This window comes from Diadema setosum, chromosome 7 (genome assembly GCF_964275005.1).
Source record: "Diadema setosum chromosome 7, eeDiaSeto1, whole genome shotgun sequence".
Lineage (NCBI taxonomy): Eukaryota > Metazoa > Echinodermata > Echinoidea > Diadematoida > Diadematidae > Diadema > Diadema setosum.
The window spans coordinates 24,419,827-24,434,739 of record NC_092691.1 but is presented as its reverse complement, the minus strand read 5'-3'; the positions used below and the strand labels follow the sequence as shown (position 1 = coordinate 24,434,739).

The 14,913-nt window shown below is 39.5% G+C and overlaps 1 protein-coding gene across 1 annotated transcript in view; it reads right to left on the bottom strand.

The window, feature by feature from the left end:
* Window positions 1-13,298, bottom strand: part of LOC140231129 (focadhesin-like) — a 47,671-nt gene extending 34,373 nt beyond the window's left edge. Inside the window, exons 1-10 of the mRNA XM_072311281.1 lie at window positions 13,139-13,298; window positions 11,093-11,373; window positions 9,814-9,915; window positions 8,987-9,194; window positions 8,094-8,388; window positions 6,343-6,584; window positions 5,509-5,772; window positions 4,256-4,453; window positions 2,529-2,662; window positions 781-966 (exon numbers count right to left, since the gene is read on the bottom strand). Coding sequence (XP_072167382.1) covers window positions 781-966; window positions 2,529-2,662; window positions 4,256-4,453; window positions 5,509-5,772; window positions 6,343-6,584; window positions 8,094-8,388; window positions 8,987-9,194; window positions 9,814-9,915; window positions 11,093-11,373; window positions 13,139-13,279 — 2,051 coding nt within the window. The 5' untranslated portion in view covers window positions 13,280-13,298. The remainder of the gene's footprint in view (window positions 1-780; window positions 967-2,528; window positions 2,663-4,255; window positions 4,454-5,508; window positions 5,773-6,342; window positions 6,585-8,093; window positions 8,389-8,986; window positions 9,195-9,813; window positions 9,916-11,092; window positions 11,374-13,138) is intronic.
* Window positions 13,299-14,913: the final 1,615 nt, after the last annotated feature.

Sequence of the window (14,913 nt, the reverse complement as noted above, 5' to 3'; positions counted from 1 at the left end):
TATCTTAAATAATAATAGAAAAAGAACCATTATTTCATCATTCTCTGAATGATTATCCAATAGCTTTTTCAATACAAGAGCCATGGGGGTTGGGGTTGATGCTAACCTGAGTTCAACATCGATGAAACCTGGATTCAACTTTCCTATCACGTCCCTTGATGGTGTATGCCATTAATTGAATTGTACTGAACTTTTCAAGGGCCTCGCTAGCAAATACAATGCTTTATTCTCTATCTACACAAGTGTCTTCGCACAATACAATTTACCTGTTCTACTGGACAGAGGGATTACAATTGAAATGTAGTGTAATAGTGATCAGTAGGTCCCCATATGGTACCTTGTGAACAGCTATGCATTCCCTACCAAATCTGGTCGGAGCATATTTGGAAAAAAATGACAGGAGCAATTGTATCCTCCTCTTCAAAAAGAAATATTTCCTGCAAATGTTGGTGAAAACGAATCACTGGCTTTAAAGAAGACGACAACAAAGATGAAAAAAAAAAGTTTATCCAGCCACACAACAGATGTTGGACAACAGATGAGAAGGAGCTTGCAATATAGCTCCCTTGAGCCCTTTGGGCAGGTGAGTTCAAAATGTGGATGGCAGTGGATACCAGGAGAAACAAACATCTTTATCACAGTGAGGCAAAAGCTCTGAAAAGAACAACACACAAACAAAATGAAACTGATGGCCTGGAATAACAAAGAATGAGAACAGAGTGTCATTTGGTGCAGATTGCCTAACATCTAGTGGAAATAGAATCTAGCCTTGAAACAAACCTCTGATCCCTCTGAAACTGCTCGTGTAACATGCAGATGACGGACACAACATCCACCACCTCCTCTTTCACAAGGGCGATGAGAGCATCCAGGGCCAAGCAGACGGCTGGCGTGCCCTGCGGGCCGGTCGCTTTCTTTAGAATCTTCGACAAGATGGGCACCAAGTCTTTCCCGCGTGTCTCTGGCCTATGGTGGCAGACATGACATAGGGAAGACAGTGACATAGTGGGCACTGCATTTACAGGAAGACTGAGATTCCCATTTAAAAGTATAAGCGATCCATTACTCAATCCTACTATCCTTGTTGTTTCCCCCTACATTAAAGGCATAATTTACCATTTGCAGATGAAACAAAAAACCAGCATTAGTGCTTTAAAATAGTTTTAAAATGTGAGTTGGGGATAGAAACAACCACTGTCAAAATTTGAATCCATATAATCGATGTTAAGTGTTGTTAAATACACAAAATGTGAACAATAGTTATAATAAAAATGTTTACAGACTAAACCGTATACAGTTAAGGTTTACTGAGAAAAACCCTGATATCTCCTTATATTTTAGGTTTTATTGCAAATATTTCATATGGTAGGATGTTTTATGATACAACAGACCTACACATATGCATCAAATGTGATATCTTGAACATTTTTGAAATCACTGCTCCCAAAGGTAAACTGGACCTTTAATATAATGATAGAAATATGACAAAGGTATATTCAATGACGGTAAATTATGCAAAAGTCTGGGCTAGGGAAAGCACAGTTTGAACAACAAATGACCATTTAATAGGGCCTTGTATATTAAGTTCCTTCAAAATAAAATCACTGATAAGTATTCGAAGTATTTACCTATGACTTTACAAAACACAAAGCAGACTGAGTACTAGGTATATATAACAAGTGTATGCATATGTGGTATACCTGTCCTCTTTGTGTGTTCAGTCATTCAAGCAAAACATAATTTTGTTCAGAATACTGTATACTTCTCTCCTTCAGATAATCACTGTGCGTGTGCGGTCTCACCCCATTGAAGGCGATGTCTACCAAAACATCCACAAAGATATGTAAGATTCGATCTCAGTCATCAATAGCATATCATCTACTGCCACCTAGCTTGAATTATTTTTTTCTCCCTCTTTTTCCTGGTCTCTCTCAACTTCCCTTTTTCTCTCTTCACATAGATAATGCAATTTGTTCTCCCTTAATAACTAACTGATAATAAACACCAAATGTACTTTACAGCATTTACAAGACAAAATTAAATAAATTAACAAAAATATATTTGCAACCTGACAATATGTTAAAAAGCTCTGAGTTTTTAAAGTTTTGATTACTTCCATTAGTTGCCTTGACTTGACGGGAACTTTACAATGTGTGATATCATGGTAGTGAAGCAATATAAAGAAATAGAGAGGAAATTTCACAAAGATCACTCTTCCAAAACACTGAAAAAGCTGTTGACCTGATTCTTCCAGCAACATTTGCCTATCAGTGGACATGCGTCAGTAAAGGTAAATGGAATGTGTACTATCTTACAGAAATGACGCTGTGTGAAATCACTTTTGCTTTGTCCTTGTAGCATTCCACTGCTGTGACAGAGAGCGTGGCGCAAGGAATGAAACAGAAATTGCTCAGAGAAGGAATTCTACGAGTCATGGAATTTTTAAGCTAATACCGTGCATCCGCAAATTTGGGAGGATTTCAGGGAAGCTGTAAAAAAACGTGAAAAAGTTGAAACAAATTGCATACCTCCGTTGGCAGACCCTACACACAGACTGTGCTATGGCAAGTGACATTTCACTGACTCCGAGAGTTTTGTTGATGGTGTCGAGGTGCTCTGCCCCTTTGGTCAGGTGTTGTAGGAGAATATGAAATACAGGGTCCTACATAAGAAAAATTGGAGAAAGTAGCATTAAAAGCATCATTTACCTGTTGCTGATGAAACAAAAACCCAGTTTTAGTGCTTCAAAAGAGTTATAAAATGTGAGTTAGGGATTGAAACAACCAATGCAAGTATGCTTTTCTGTGTAAGCAATGTTAAGTATTGTTAAATATACAAAATGTCAACAATAGTTATAATAAAACTGCTTCTAGAATAAACCATCTACAGTTATAGTTTATTGAGAAAAACAGTGATAGCTCCTTACATCTTAGGTTCTATTGCAAAATGTATATAGGACGTTTTGTGATACAACTGACCTACGCATATACATGTATGCATCAAATGTGATAACTCAAACTTTTTTAATCACTGCTCCCAATGGTAGACAGTGTCTTTCAAGGTACTTGTCATCACAATATCACAAACTTAAAGACATATGTTGAAACAATTCTGAGCTTCATTTGTGCAGCTACATTGTACAAGTCTTGTTTCACAGTAGTCTCATAAACATATCACATTCAAATTAATGACATTTTTTCATGGAGTTGTTTTTGTTGCAACTGCTCGACAGATAGCCCTATATTGATGCAAACATGCACAGAATTAATCAATGTACTCAATTCAATGTAGAGCAATTTGTCACTCAGTTGCAATAAAACAACAGGACACAACAATTCCATTATTTTATATGAATACACAGTACCCACTGCATGCTATAAGGATTAGAGTCGGTACTGGCTGTCGGGCGGAAGCTCAGTGGCCTTGTGGATAAGGCGCCTGTCAGGCGATCAGGATGTCACAGCTTTGAATCCTGCCCATGATTTTTTTTTTTTTTTATGGCTACTAATAAAACAATGTTGGTGCATATTTATGTTGATGAACTCATCAATCAGTAGCAAACGAAACACAGCTTTTCAGTTCCCTGCAAGAAATATAGCATGGCCACCTATAAATTAGAAATAGTTAGTCCAGAGACGATATAGCCATGGTCTATTACTTGCTGACTGATGTGAAAGCTTGTGTCATTCAATCCTATTCAAGAATTCCTTCCCCTTCAAAAGTACTCTCACATATGAAGAACTACACCCTACAGTAAACAGAAGCAAAATCCCATTTTCTCACCTATCCAAGACTGATAACAGAACACCACAAGAAATAAGGTGCCACAACCTGTCAATATTATTATTTTTGTTGGTATTTTTTTTTCTTAATGCAATAGCAAGTGAACCGCCCGAAGCTGCCCGTCTTATTACTCCCTAAAGTTCCCGAAACCACCCATCCATTTAAAAAAAAAAAAGTTTTATGTTTCACCATTTTTTGTTTTCATGTAGAATATAAAATTATGTAATTCAAAAGAGGTTAAAAGTCAACAAAAGTATATAGAATTACTTCCGTGATTCACGAGTCTCTTGGTAAAGTCTTAGCAGGCCTTCAAATAAACATAACTTATAAAAGACAAAAATACACAAGCAGTGAGCTCATTCAAATCATTTAGAAAGTTGTCAAAATGATGAGAGCAATAATGCAATACCTTCTAGGGAAACACAGACCACTATTATACAGAATCTTCAGTTGCTAAAGGGTTAATTCTCACCTGCTTCTCCCACAAGTCTGTAAGGAGATGCAGCATCTTAGGACCGAGATCCTCGGCTGCTATCAGACGGAGAACCCTGTTCGTGATGAATCGATGACAGGCCAGCCGAGGAAGATGTCTCATGAAAGAATCTCCGTCAGCGAAGTAGTACTTCATTCTCCCAATGCAGTTCATGGCAAGAAACACAGTTTTGTGGGCCTGCAAGCACGCGACAAGGGCATCAGACATTCATTACTGAATCAATGATCGCATATACACCATGACATCAGCATTCACAAATCTATGCAGACGTAACAGATACTACTCTCATTGTCACAGTGATAAGATGAGATGATAAAGAACCAAAAAGATGTACAACATTGCTGAAAAGCTGGAAGTCATAAGCACTTTGCACATGTTTTTTAAATGGAAACAAGTCTACAAATATAGTTTGTCTGACTCCCATTTTGGCAAACCTCTCCATGTACTAATTACTTTATTTCTAAAACATTGCAGCTTATCATTAGGATTGTACAGACTAGATACACCACACGAGAGTAGCCCACGAGGTAAAATTTCAATATATCATATGCTTGTAAAAATATTGATATTGTGTATGAATGTGAGGGAGCAGAAAGCACATCACGTTTGGGAAGCATGAAATTCTTTTAACTTGGAATCTGCTTAACATCCTGAGAGCTCTAGGGTTGCAAATGCTCTCTGGTGCTAGCCCAGATTTATCTTTTCAAGACAGTGAATGAGCTGTAATCCAAGGGTAAATACCTTTGGCAAGATTTTAGGTAAGCTTCCCTACACATTGACTCACTTGCAAGTTTCTTCGGGTTCAGGGTGTTGTCAGTTTTGGACATAATGTTTAGAATTTGCACTTTTCTTTACGACATTGAGAAAGATGCCAGCATGGCCTTGTGTCTCACCAGAAAACCCCTCATGGACTACCCTGTGCTAGATAGGTTGAGTGCCACTACACATCACTATTATTTTCTCCTAAAGAGGACAAACATTTCGTGGATACAGGCATGTCTAAAAGAGCCTTGACCACATCTTTTCCTTTGCTTTTTTTTTTTTTTTTTTAGCTCTTCTGGCAAAGAAGAATTCCCTTTGTTTGACAGACACACAGACTATAGATAGACACAAAGCAAAGAGAGGGAAAATTCAAGCCCCTTGGAAGATTTGAGAGGGTAATGAGCTAAAGCAGAGTGACAAAAGCACACCATACAAAGACGACATGGGACTCGGTCCAATGACACACATACCAATGGTGGACATCTTGCGGCAATGCTAACCACCAGAGTGCTCGCTGGTTTCATCAGCTCACAATCAAACGAGTACATGATGGCCACTGCCACGGGAATCAGGCGACTCCAGCTTTCTTCGCTTTCATCTCCTGCTTGTACTCTGGCCTGCTGGCAGTGCAGCCACTGTTGGGCCCAGTCAATGTTGGACAAGACCACTCTGGCAAGACGCTCGGTAGCCACAAGGGCCGTGTGCCATGAATGCCAGTGTGGCATCCCTGGTTCCTGGAATGGTAAAGAAATATTACTTATCAGTCGGTTCAATGCCATGATCAGAGAGTTGCAGAGGAGAATGTCACAGATGAATTGATTGTCCTACATATGTCTGGTTAAGTGTGTGGACATGCGGAGGGTTAAATAACTATAAAATGCTTGTTACAACAGATTCTGTGAACATGGCTGATTATCCAACATGGAAATTACTGTAAAGCAAACAATTTTCGCAAATTAGAGCCGATGGCTTTTTCACAGCATGAAATCATCAAGCATTGCCGCTGGCATTCAATACATGTAGTGCAGACAAGAACTTTCGCATGCATTTTAATTTCGAATATCTTGGCTCTCGCGGAATTTGCAAAATTATAATGCATGTAAAAATGTCTAGTTTTACAGTATGACTTTAAAACTAGACTACCCATACCACTTTTGAGCCAAGAGACTGGAAGAATGAAAATATCGTGAACTTTGAATACAGAAACTTTGCTGTAACTGTTGCTGTTGTTTTTTTTTTTTTGTTCCTGTTTTTATTTTTAATAATTTTCAGCTTTTTGCAGTGGACATGATCCAAATTCTCACCCGATCTCTCCGGCAGTCAACAACAGATGATTCATTTTCTTGGGGCATCTTATCGTTTGCGATCCACTGAACAAAGTCTGTGGCCACTTTTATATTTCCCCTCCTCTGTCCAGCTTCCACTGACTTCATCTCAATGTCTGACTTCATATACATACATGACACCACTTGAGTCAGAGGCCACAGCAGCAGTTTCCAGTTCTCCATCCCCCAAGCTCCGGTCAACTGCTTCTGCAACATCAGCACTGCATTCGGACAATCCAAAAAATGACAGTTTTGATGAAGAAAATGACAAGTTTTCATGTACAACGTAGGAACTGTTGCAAACACTACTACTTATCTGAATAAGATTGAATGGCAATGAAACAAGTTTCTACAAATGTTTTAAAATTTGAACTGAAACATTAATTTCACACAGCAGCACACTTTTCATGGCAACTGCCAGATTGTGTCTTGCCACTTGGGACAATTCAGGCTGCATATTTGAATTCTAGATTAGATAAATAGAAAAGAAATCAAAAGCAGTATTGAGAAGTGCAGATAGAGGTATCAGCCATATATTGTACAGTTGCCAAAAAGAATCATCTTATGTGAATTTCCATCACAAAATTATCTATTGATTATGATATCAATCAAGGGTGGGGGAAATCCTGAGGGAAATATTACATATTGTAGATACACAGGGCAAATCTGTCACCCCAGTTTTGATGTCATTTGAGTATCAGCTGCGGAGTCATTTGTCATGCCGGAAAAAAAGTCTTGAATGTAAACTTTGACCTGTGACCTCTGAGAGCAACATGACATGAAGGTCCCTATACAGCTCTGATCCAAGTTTGGTAGCAAATGGAGTAGCAGTTGGAATTCATACCGGTCACGAGAGCCCTGAAGGCAAAATTCAACAATTGTATTACAAGGGAACTACCAACACCGAGAGTCTGTTTTCACCTTCAGCCCTGTCTTAATTACAGGAGAGATGATGAAAAAAAAATCAAAATTTTCTGATAACTCACTTTTCAGTTGATGGTGATATCTCAAGGTATCAAAATGTTGATCTTAAAAAAAAAAAAAAGTGTTATACACTATACCAGAGATGCTGTTTGCTACATAGACATGGGCTTAAAGGGAGGTTCTCACATTATTCTAAACATCTATTGATTTATGTGGGAACAAATATACGCTGATATAATTTCAAATTCAAATTTTTAAAGCCCATGTTGCGGAGAGTCAGAGGGAAGATGACTCATGTTTAAAAATTCCATTCCTAAACATGCTTGCAACCAAGCTCAGCTTGGCCAGTCGAAAGCACTACTAGGTATACCAACGTAGTCAGTATACAACATAGATTAGAAAATACCAGGCAATGTTTGATTTATAACTCAATACATGACATGATTGTAGGAGCTAGGCTGCTTCAGAAGGGACATGCACAGAGAAAGCTTGTAACGGGGGCTTGGTACCTGTACCGGTGGTACCTGTTTTTCTTTCCAGCGCTGTTTCGGATTTGTTAATGCTTCATTGTGTAGATACATGTATTCTGAAAACACCAGACATTTACCCCTATTATGTTATGCCACGATGTGTTAGGTGGTGCCTTGTAATGTATGGATCCTTTTTTATTTTTTTATTTATTTATTTATTTTTTTTTTTGTGGGGGGGGGGGGGTGTCTTGCTCAGATTTTAACATATAGTTTTAGTAGCTACACTTGCACACACACAGGCACAAACACACAAAGATGGGAGATCACTCCACTTACGCAAGTCAAGGAGGTAGTGCTGCTCACGCACAGAGCTGCCAAGAAGCAGATCTCCCACCAAACAGATCATGACGCCGTCTCCACACTGCAAGCCTTGATTGCAAGCCCTTGACAGGTGGCTGAGCATGCTGCTCATGTCCATACCTTTCCCCCGCAGGCACTGGGCTAGGCAGAGGGAGTGGTGGAACAAGTGCCTCAGAAGATTATCATCAACGGACTGAGGCCTGGAAGCCACGATCTCCATGACAACGCTCACCATATGCACCGCCTCGAGAATTGCTGCTTCTGTTTCGGTCTATCAAGGACAATAATTGGTGACGTATGAACTTCAAGGCAATCTTTAATGTATACTTGATGAAACCTTGGTTACATTTCACATACCTGAAATACCTCTTGCATATGAGTATCTCTTTCAGGTTTAGAGTTTTCACAACTTTTGAAAACATTTCCTTCGGTAAAACTTCTCCAGATCACAAATAGAAATTGTCTTTCACCAAAGATCCATAATGGAGAACATTTTGTTCTCATACAGTAACATATCACAGACAGGATTGTGGGTGGGCATAACAGTGATAATAATAATTGCATTCATATGGCGATTTACGCAGGTGTTTCTAAGTGCACTGGTGGTATTTATAAAAGAAAACTAGAAAGCACAATAATGTAAGGACCATGCAAATGCAAAATAACAGTAACGAAAAGAAGAAGAGAAAAATGCATGTGATAGAGTGATAAAATAATTAATAACTGATTGTGTGCACCTCCAAAAGAAGAAAAAAATTTCAACTGATTTAAAAGATGAGTTTTGAGAAAAATCTAAATGATTCAATAGATGAGGCATTCTGAATATGAGGAGGGAGTTTATTATACATGGAGATTACTGTTTTTCTCACCTGAACACAGGAGAGGAAAGCCAGGAGATATCTTATAACCTCCTGGGGAAAGAGGGATCCTGGTGGGGTGGAGCTGGGTCCAGAGCAGGTCTCTTGAAGGCATGTCATCAGGAGCATTCGAAATGACCCTGTCCTTGGATTGACATTTGGCTCTAATAGCACACTCTGGAGAAACGGCTTTAGCATGTAGAGCACTTCAACATTCAACCTGCAAAAAAACAAACAAACAAACAAACAAAAAAACTAACAAAACAAAAATAAAAACAAAGCAAAGCCCATATAATAGTCAGGAAATCATAGACATAAGGAATGCATTTCACATATCACAATTTTTTTTAAAACAGTTACACAGCAAATGTCGCATAATTGGGCACGACTTAATTGGGTACTCTGATAAATGATGTATAAGCTGAATAAATAGTACATGCATGGTATATTTACTGGATAATCAGGTAGGCATTTTGGTTAAACAGGTTAAAATTTTCCACACAAACATCATCTCTTCTCATAGTTTCCAACAGAAAAACTTTTAAATGAGTGTAAATATTACAAATTCTTCCAATACTCTGAGGTATCTTTAATCAGAAGAGTGCATTTCAAAACATACCACAAAATGACCTGTGACCTTTTGTGGGTCTTATGATGCAAGGTCAAACAATACAGACGTACATTTTCTCATTGTTTCTTTAAGGAAAGTTTGTCTCTGAAATGACCCACAGTTAACCTCGCTGTTCCATACTGAACTCTGACATCCCCACAGACTTAATGCACAGGCCACAAGGTTTACACAGGGAATGGGTTAACAGGCGTAACAATGGCCACCTCACCTGTCGTCTTCTTGTGACAGCAAGGCACGGACCTCTGAGAGTAGAGATGGCCAGCACTCCGGTCTGCTGCGAAGCATGGAGATGAAAGGATGGGGCGGCTTCCTACAGGAATGGGGAGTCGGGAAAAAGAGATACAACACTGACATCTCCCTTCCTGCTATGCAAGAAATGACATTGCATAGAGTGATTCAAGGCACAAACAAAGCTCCACATGAAACAGAGTACCAAAGAGATGATGTCACAGTCTTTTGTTAGGTTGGGTTGGACCCAGGTGCGAGCATGGTTATTAGCAATGAAGGAGAGGTTGTTTAGAACCAGTTTTCATGAAGAGTGTGTGTAGACATTTTCACTCACAACATAAGCTCCATCCCTGTGGTATTAGTAGTCAATATGACCTGCACTGTTATCTTACAAAGTACTGTGCGAATTAGCTGACATAATATACCTGTACCTAATCTGGGCAACCTTTTGCTGTCATCGTTGTTGTTGTAACTACCTTATTTCCATACCTTTAAATTTTTTTTTTTTTTTTAAACCAAAACTCTTCTTCCCTAAGTCCAAGCTCATAGCAAATTTCTTAGCATTGACCATATTGCCAGGATTATTAACCCAGTTGATAATACTGAACTCCCTTATTGGCTGGGAAAAATTACTGTGTAAGAAAGAACAGGATTTTTAATGTCAAACGTGACAAAAGTGAGAATGCTGGTGGTCTTCTGACTCCTCTGTGTGTTGCACTGTATGATAAAAACATTATAATTAGAAAGCGTATAAAAGTACACACATACAGTACACAAAAGTGTTCAAAGAACTACAGATGTTGTATTAGGCTTGTTTGTGGCAGATCCAGGGGAGCGCACCGGGCGCGTACCCCCCCCCCCTTTATTTATTTTTTTGTTAAAACAAAAGAAATATAAAGAAAATGGGGGTGCACCCCATTTAATTTTGTAAAGGCCCCCCCCCCCTTTATGGAATTTCTGGATCTGCCCCTGCATGTGTTCACATATGTAGCCTCAATATAATGCTTACTGTCATCTCCCACTCACTTGAAAGGCCTCTCAGACTGATTTTACACTTGGAATGGGTGCAGATATTGAAAAAAATCATATCCAATTGTTTGATTAATATGTTTAAATTTGTCAGGCAATCTGGCAACCTGAACCATCAGCCCTTGTACCTTCACTGCATTGGCTCAAAAAGGCCAGCTCACTGCTAAGATATAGGATGAAGTTGCTTCAACTAGAACTACGACAGAAAGCACACGGTGACTATTACTAACCTCATAGAATAGTACTGCTGAGACGTGGGGACCACCTCCCCTCCTGCACCCATCTGGGCGTAGACCGCACGCTTCACAACCATCAGCAGCATGTCGCTCACTGTGGCCACAATGGGCGGCATGCTCTGGCACACCGGCAGGAGGTTGATTAGGTTGGTGAGCAGGTACTCGTAGGCCAGGATTCCGTCGTCACAAAGATCAACAAGGCAGTGGGCACAGAGAGAGCTGATAGTGGGCGTTCCATCTCGACACATACTCCATAGCAGCTCAAGCTCATCGATCTAGTTTGTAATACGGGTAAAACAATGATGGTAAAAACACCCCGAGGATAGGAAGAGCATCAAACCTTTTCTAAATCTACCCTATTCTAACCAATCAACTCTTCATGAATGACAAAAAAACAAAACAAAAACAAAAACAAAACCAAAGCCCAACCCAAAACAATAGGCAGACAAACGTCATCTCCCTCATCCCCCAAACTTAACCCATTGAGGACAGGCTGATTTTGTCACGCATTTCCCATAGACACTAGTATACTAAGTTATAAATAGTATACTATTAAAGGTCTCCTCCTTTTTCACAGGTTAATAAGACACATCTTACACCAAAAATCTACAAATATACATGTACAGAGTGTCATATTTCACACTGCATGAGGAGACAGCATACCCAGGTAGTGTGTGACTGATGTAAGAAGGGCTACACATAACGTACTTGAATTGTCAAGATAAAAATCCTAGCAACAGCAACTGCGCAGACTCTTTGACAAAGTCACTTGGAATTTGATGAAAATAACGATGATGATGATGATAATAATAAGAATGATAATAATGATATTAAATGATAAAAACAACAAAAGTCTTTCATTCTTAGAGTTGCTTTTCCATTATTGGCACTGGTCTCCTAATGGGCTCTGCTATTGCCACTGCTCTAGACTTTTACCAGGAGGCCGCTTTCACATCTTGCTCAAAATGGTTACTAAGCATGTTTGATGCACACGCAAACATTTTTGTGGAACATTAATTTTCACGCATTTCACGCAACTTCTGGCTAGCGCAAATTCTAAAATCTGTGAAAATATCTTCACAATTTTCTCTGCATGTTGTGAATGGGTTGACAATTGTGCAGCGCAAATTCAAGAACCCCGCGAATATGTTTCTGACCCGCTCAGCATGAAAAACTAATCACACGAAGATATGGGTGTTTACAGTACTTATCATTATTATGTTCAGCCTCCAGATCAAGGCATTAATGACATGTGCCATAACGTGGAAATTTTTGTGCGATGTGCAGTCAGCATGAAAATAAAAGTGCGCTAATATTTTGTTTGCTATAAATACAATTTTAAATTTTGATCCTGCTGAATCAAAAATATGTAAAATTCATCTAACCGGCAATGCATGAAAAATCACTCGAATAAAAATTTCCACTTTTACAGTATAGATCTGGTAAATGTTCTGTGGTAAATGGACAATGCGATCTGTTATTGTTGCGTCATTGCGTTAGGGCGCGTTGTGACCATGCCAATGACGCAGCTTGCGTGTGGTTGGCATCGTTGGCATGGGCACAACGCAACTTTTATGTTCATGGGATAAGATGACGCAGATTTAATTGATTCTGGACTTTGACTTTTACTTGTGAGACAAATGGACGTGGACATAGTCTCTGCGAGTTCTTTGATGTTGAATAATCAAAATAGAATTTGTTATTCTGTATAGATGCATTTGGACATGTATGCATGAGGATGATACGAAGTTTATACATGTATCAGCAGACTGAGACTGTTTGATTTGTTCATTAAAATCTATGCAACGTCCACTGGAGACTGTCAGCATCATCATTAATCCAGCTTACAGCAGTTCAAATCAAGAATAAAGTACTGTTCTGAGATACAAAAAAAAAAAAAAAAATCAGAGAAGTGTGTCAACACAACACAGAACACTACAAGGCAATATCAAAGTTTTAAATAATTTCATTAATGAGTCATATTACGGAAACTGGACTTATCTATACTAGCTTGACTAAGGCATTTTGTAGTGTACTCACCTTAGCTGTAGTTGCAGTTATTGGTGTACTAGAGCTTGACTGTGAAGATTTCTTCTTTTTTATTGTTTTTACAATTTCCTTCAGAACTGAGCACTGGTACTGCATGGAGTTAAACTCCAACTTTTCCCTTACTGTTTCCATCTCCACAAGTTGTTAATGCTGTAACTGCACAGAACACAGGGTACAACAACGATAAAAATAAGGAGCACAAAATGGTCATATTATGAACAATAATAGCCTCAAAACATGGTATCAGCCTCAGTAAATTCAAACAATTAAAAAAAATCACAAAATATGAATATATCTCTTGCCTTTTCCTTGAAGTTGTTGTATGATTGTACGGTATGTAATCTGTTGTGTTACTAAACCACTCAAAACTCAGAAACAGATTCAAACATAAAACAATAATCATCCTAAAGGACCTAGGAATAGGATGCGCTTCTTCTTCTTCTTGCTTAAGTGCAAAGTTGTGGCCTTTCTGATCTGTAAACTCGTATCCTATGCAGTGAAGGCTGGGTCAGATTCTTTCAGCCAGCACCATGCCAGGACCTGGTAGCAGGAGTGAGGCTGTGGAGCTGAGGGCAGTCCGTCCTCCTGCCAGGCGATGAATTATGCAGTCTTCCACCACGTGGTTTGCCATCTATGCTTACGTGAAGTCACTTTTTACTTTAGCCATGGCCCACACATATACATGTAACAAAAGGCCAGGCCATGGTTTACACAATCCAGCACTTTTTTACAAACTACAGATCAAGCATGGCAAGTGAGGTGTAAACGTGGAAATTTAAGCAAATGGTAGACCGATGGTATCTGTCCCTTCACGGTGGGCTTCTTGAATCTTATGTGACGCTGGGACAGGGCTGAACTAACCCCAAGGCACTCCTTGTACACCAGCGGCCACAGGGTTTTTCAGTGTGTGTGTGTGTGTGTGTGTGGGGGGGGGGGGGGGGGGGCTTCGGGACTGGGGGTGTGTCAAGGTCTCTGTACACCAGGGGCCGTTGGGTTTTCAATGGGGGGGGGGGTGGGGCTTCAGTACTGTTGTGATTTTTTTTCTTGATTTTTTTTTTCAAAGTCCTTTGTTTTGTTTTTTTCTGACAAGCCAAAAGTGTAAGGGGGCTACAGCCCCCTGGTTAAACGACCCCTGTGAGAGCCAAACGCGAAGCATTGGGGCTGGTCGCAGATAGGGCTGACCATACGTGTCCCAACATCAGATAAGAATGAATGCCGTCAACTGCACCTCTCTAACGTCGATTACCATTTAGTTGCCACTACCTGTAAAGATGCCAGAAATTCACATCGCATGTAAAAAACGCGCGCCGTGATCGGAGATCAGCTGGGGCGATGGATTCTCATCGCTCTCAAAAGACATTCCTAATTCACCTTTAGTATATTCAAAAAGAGGGTGCAGGGCAGAACATACAACTTCGTTAACAACCAGGGGTGTTTTTAGCTGCACATAGAATCCACCTATAGAGTCTAGTGACTTTGTAGACATTTTAATGGCACTGACACTGTATAATAATGTGACCTGCTACAACAAAAGGATCCGAAAGTCGGGGGAGGACAATTTTCTGAAAATGACATTACATTATTCTCTTACTCTTCTAACTTGATTTCATATATAACACAACTCATAAAGGTACTCAGTTGCGGAGATATCGATGATTTTATTAGCGCATGTCAAGTGGTAGAAGAAATCAGAGTTTCGAGAAAACGCCTTGAAAGTTTTAATTCCGACGCTAACATGATCAAGGGGAGGCGAGACAGTTTTCACT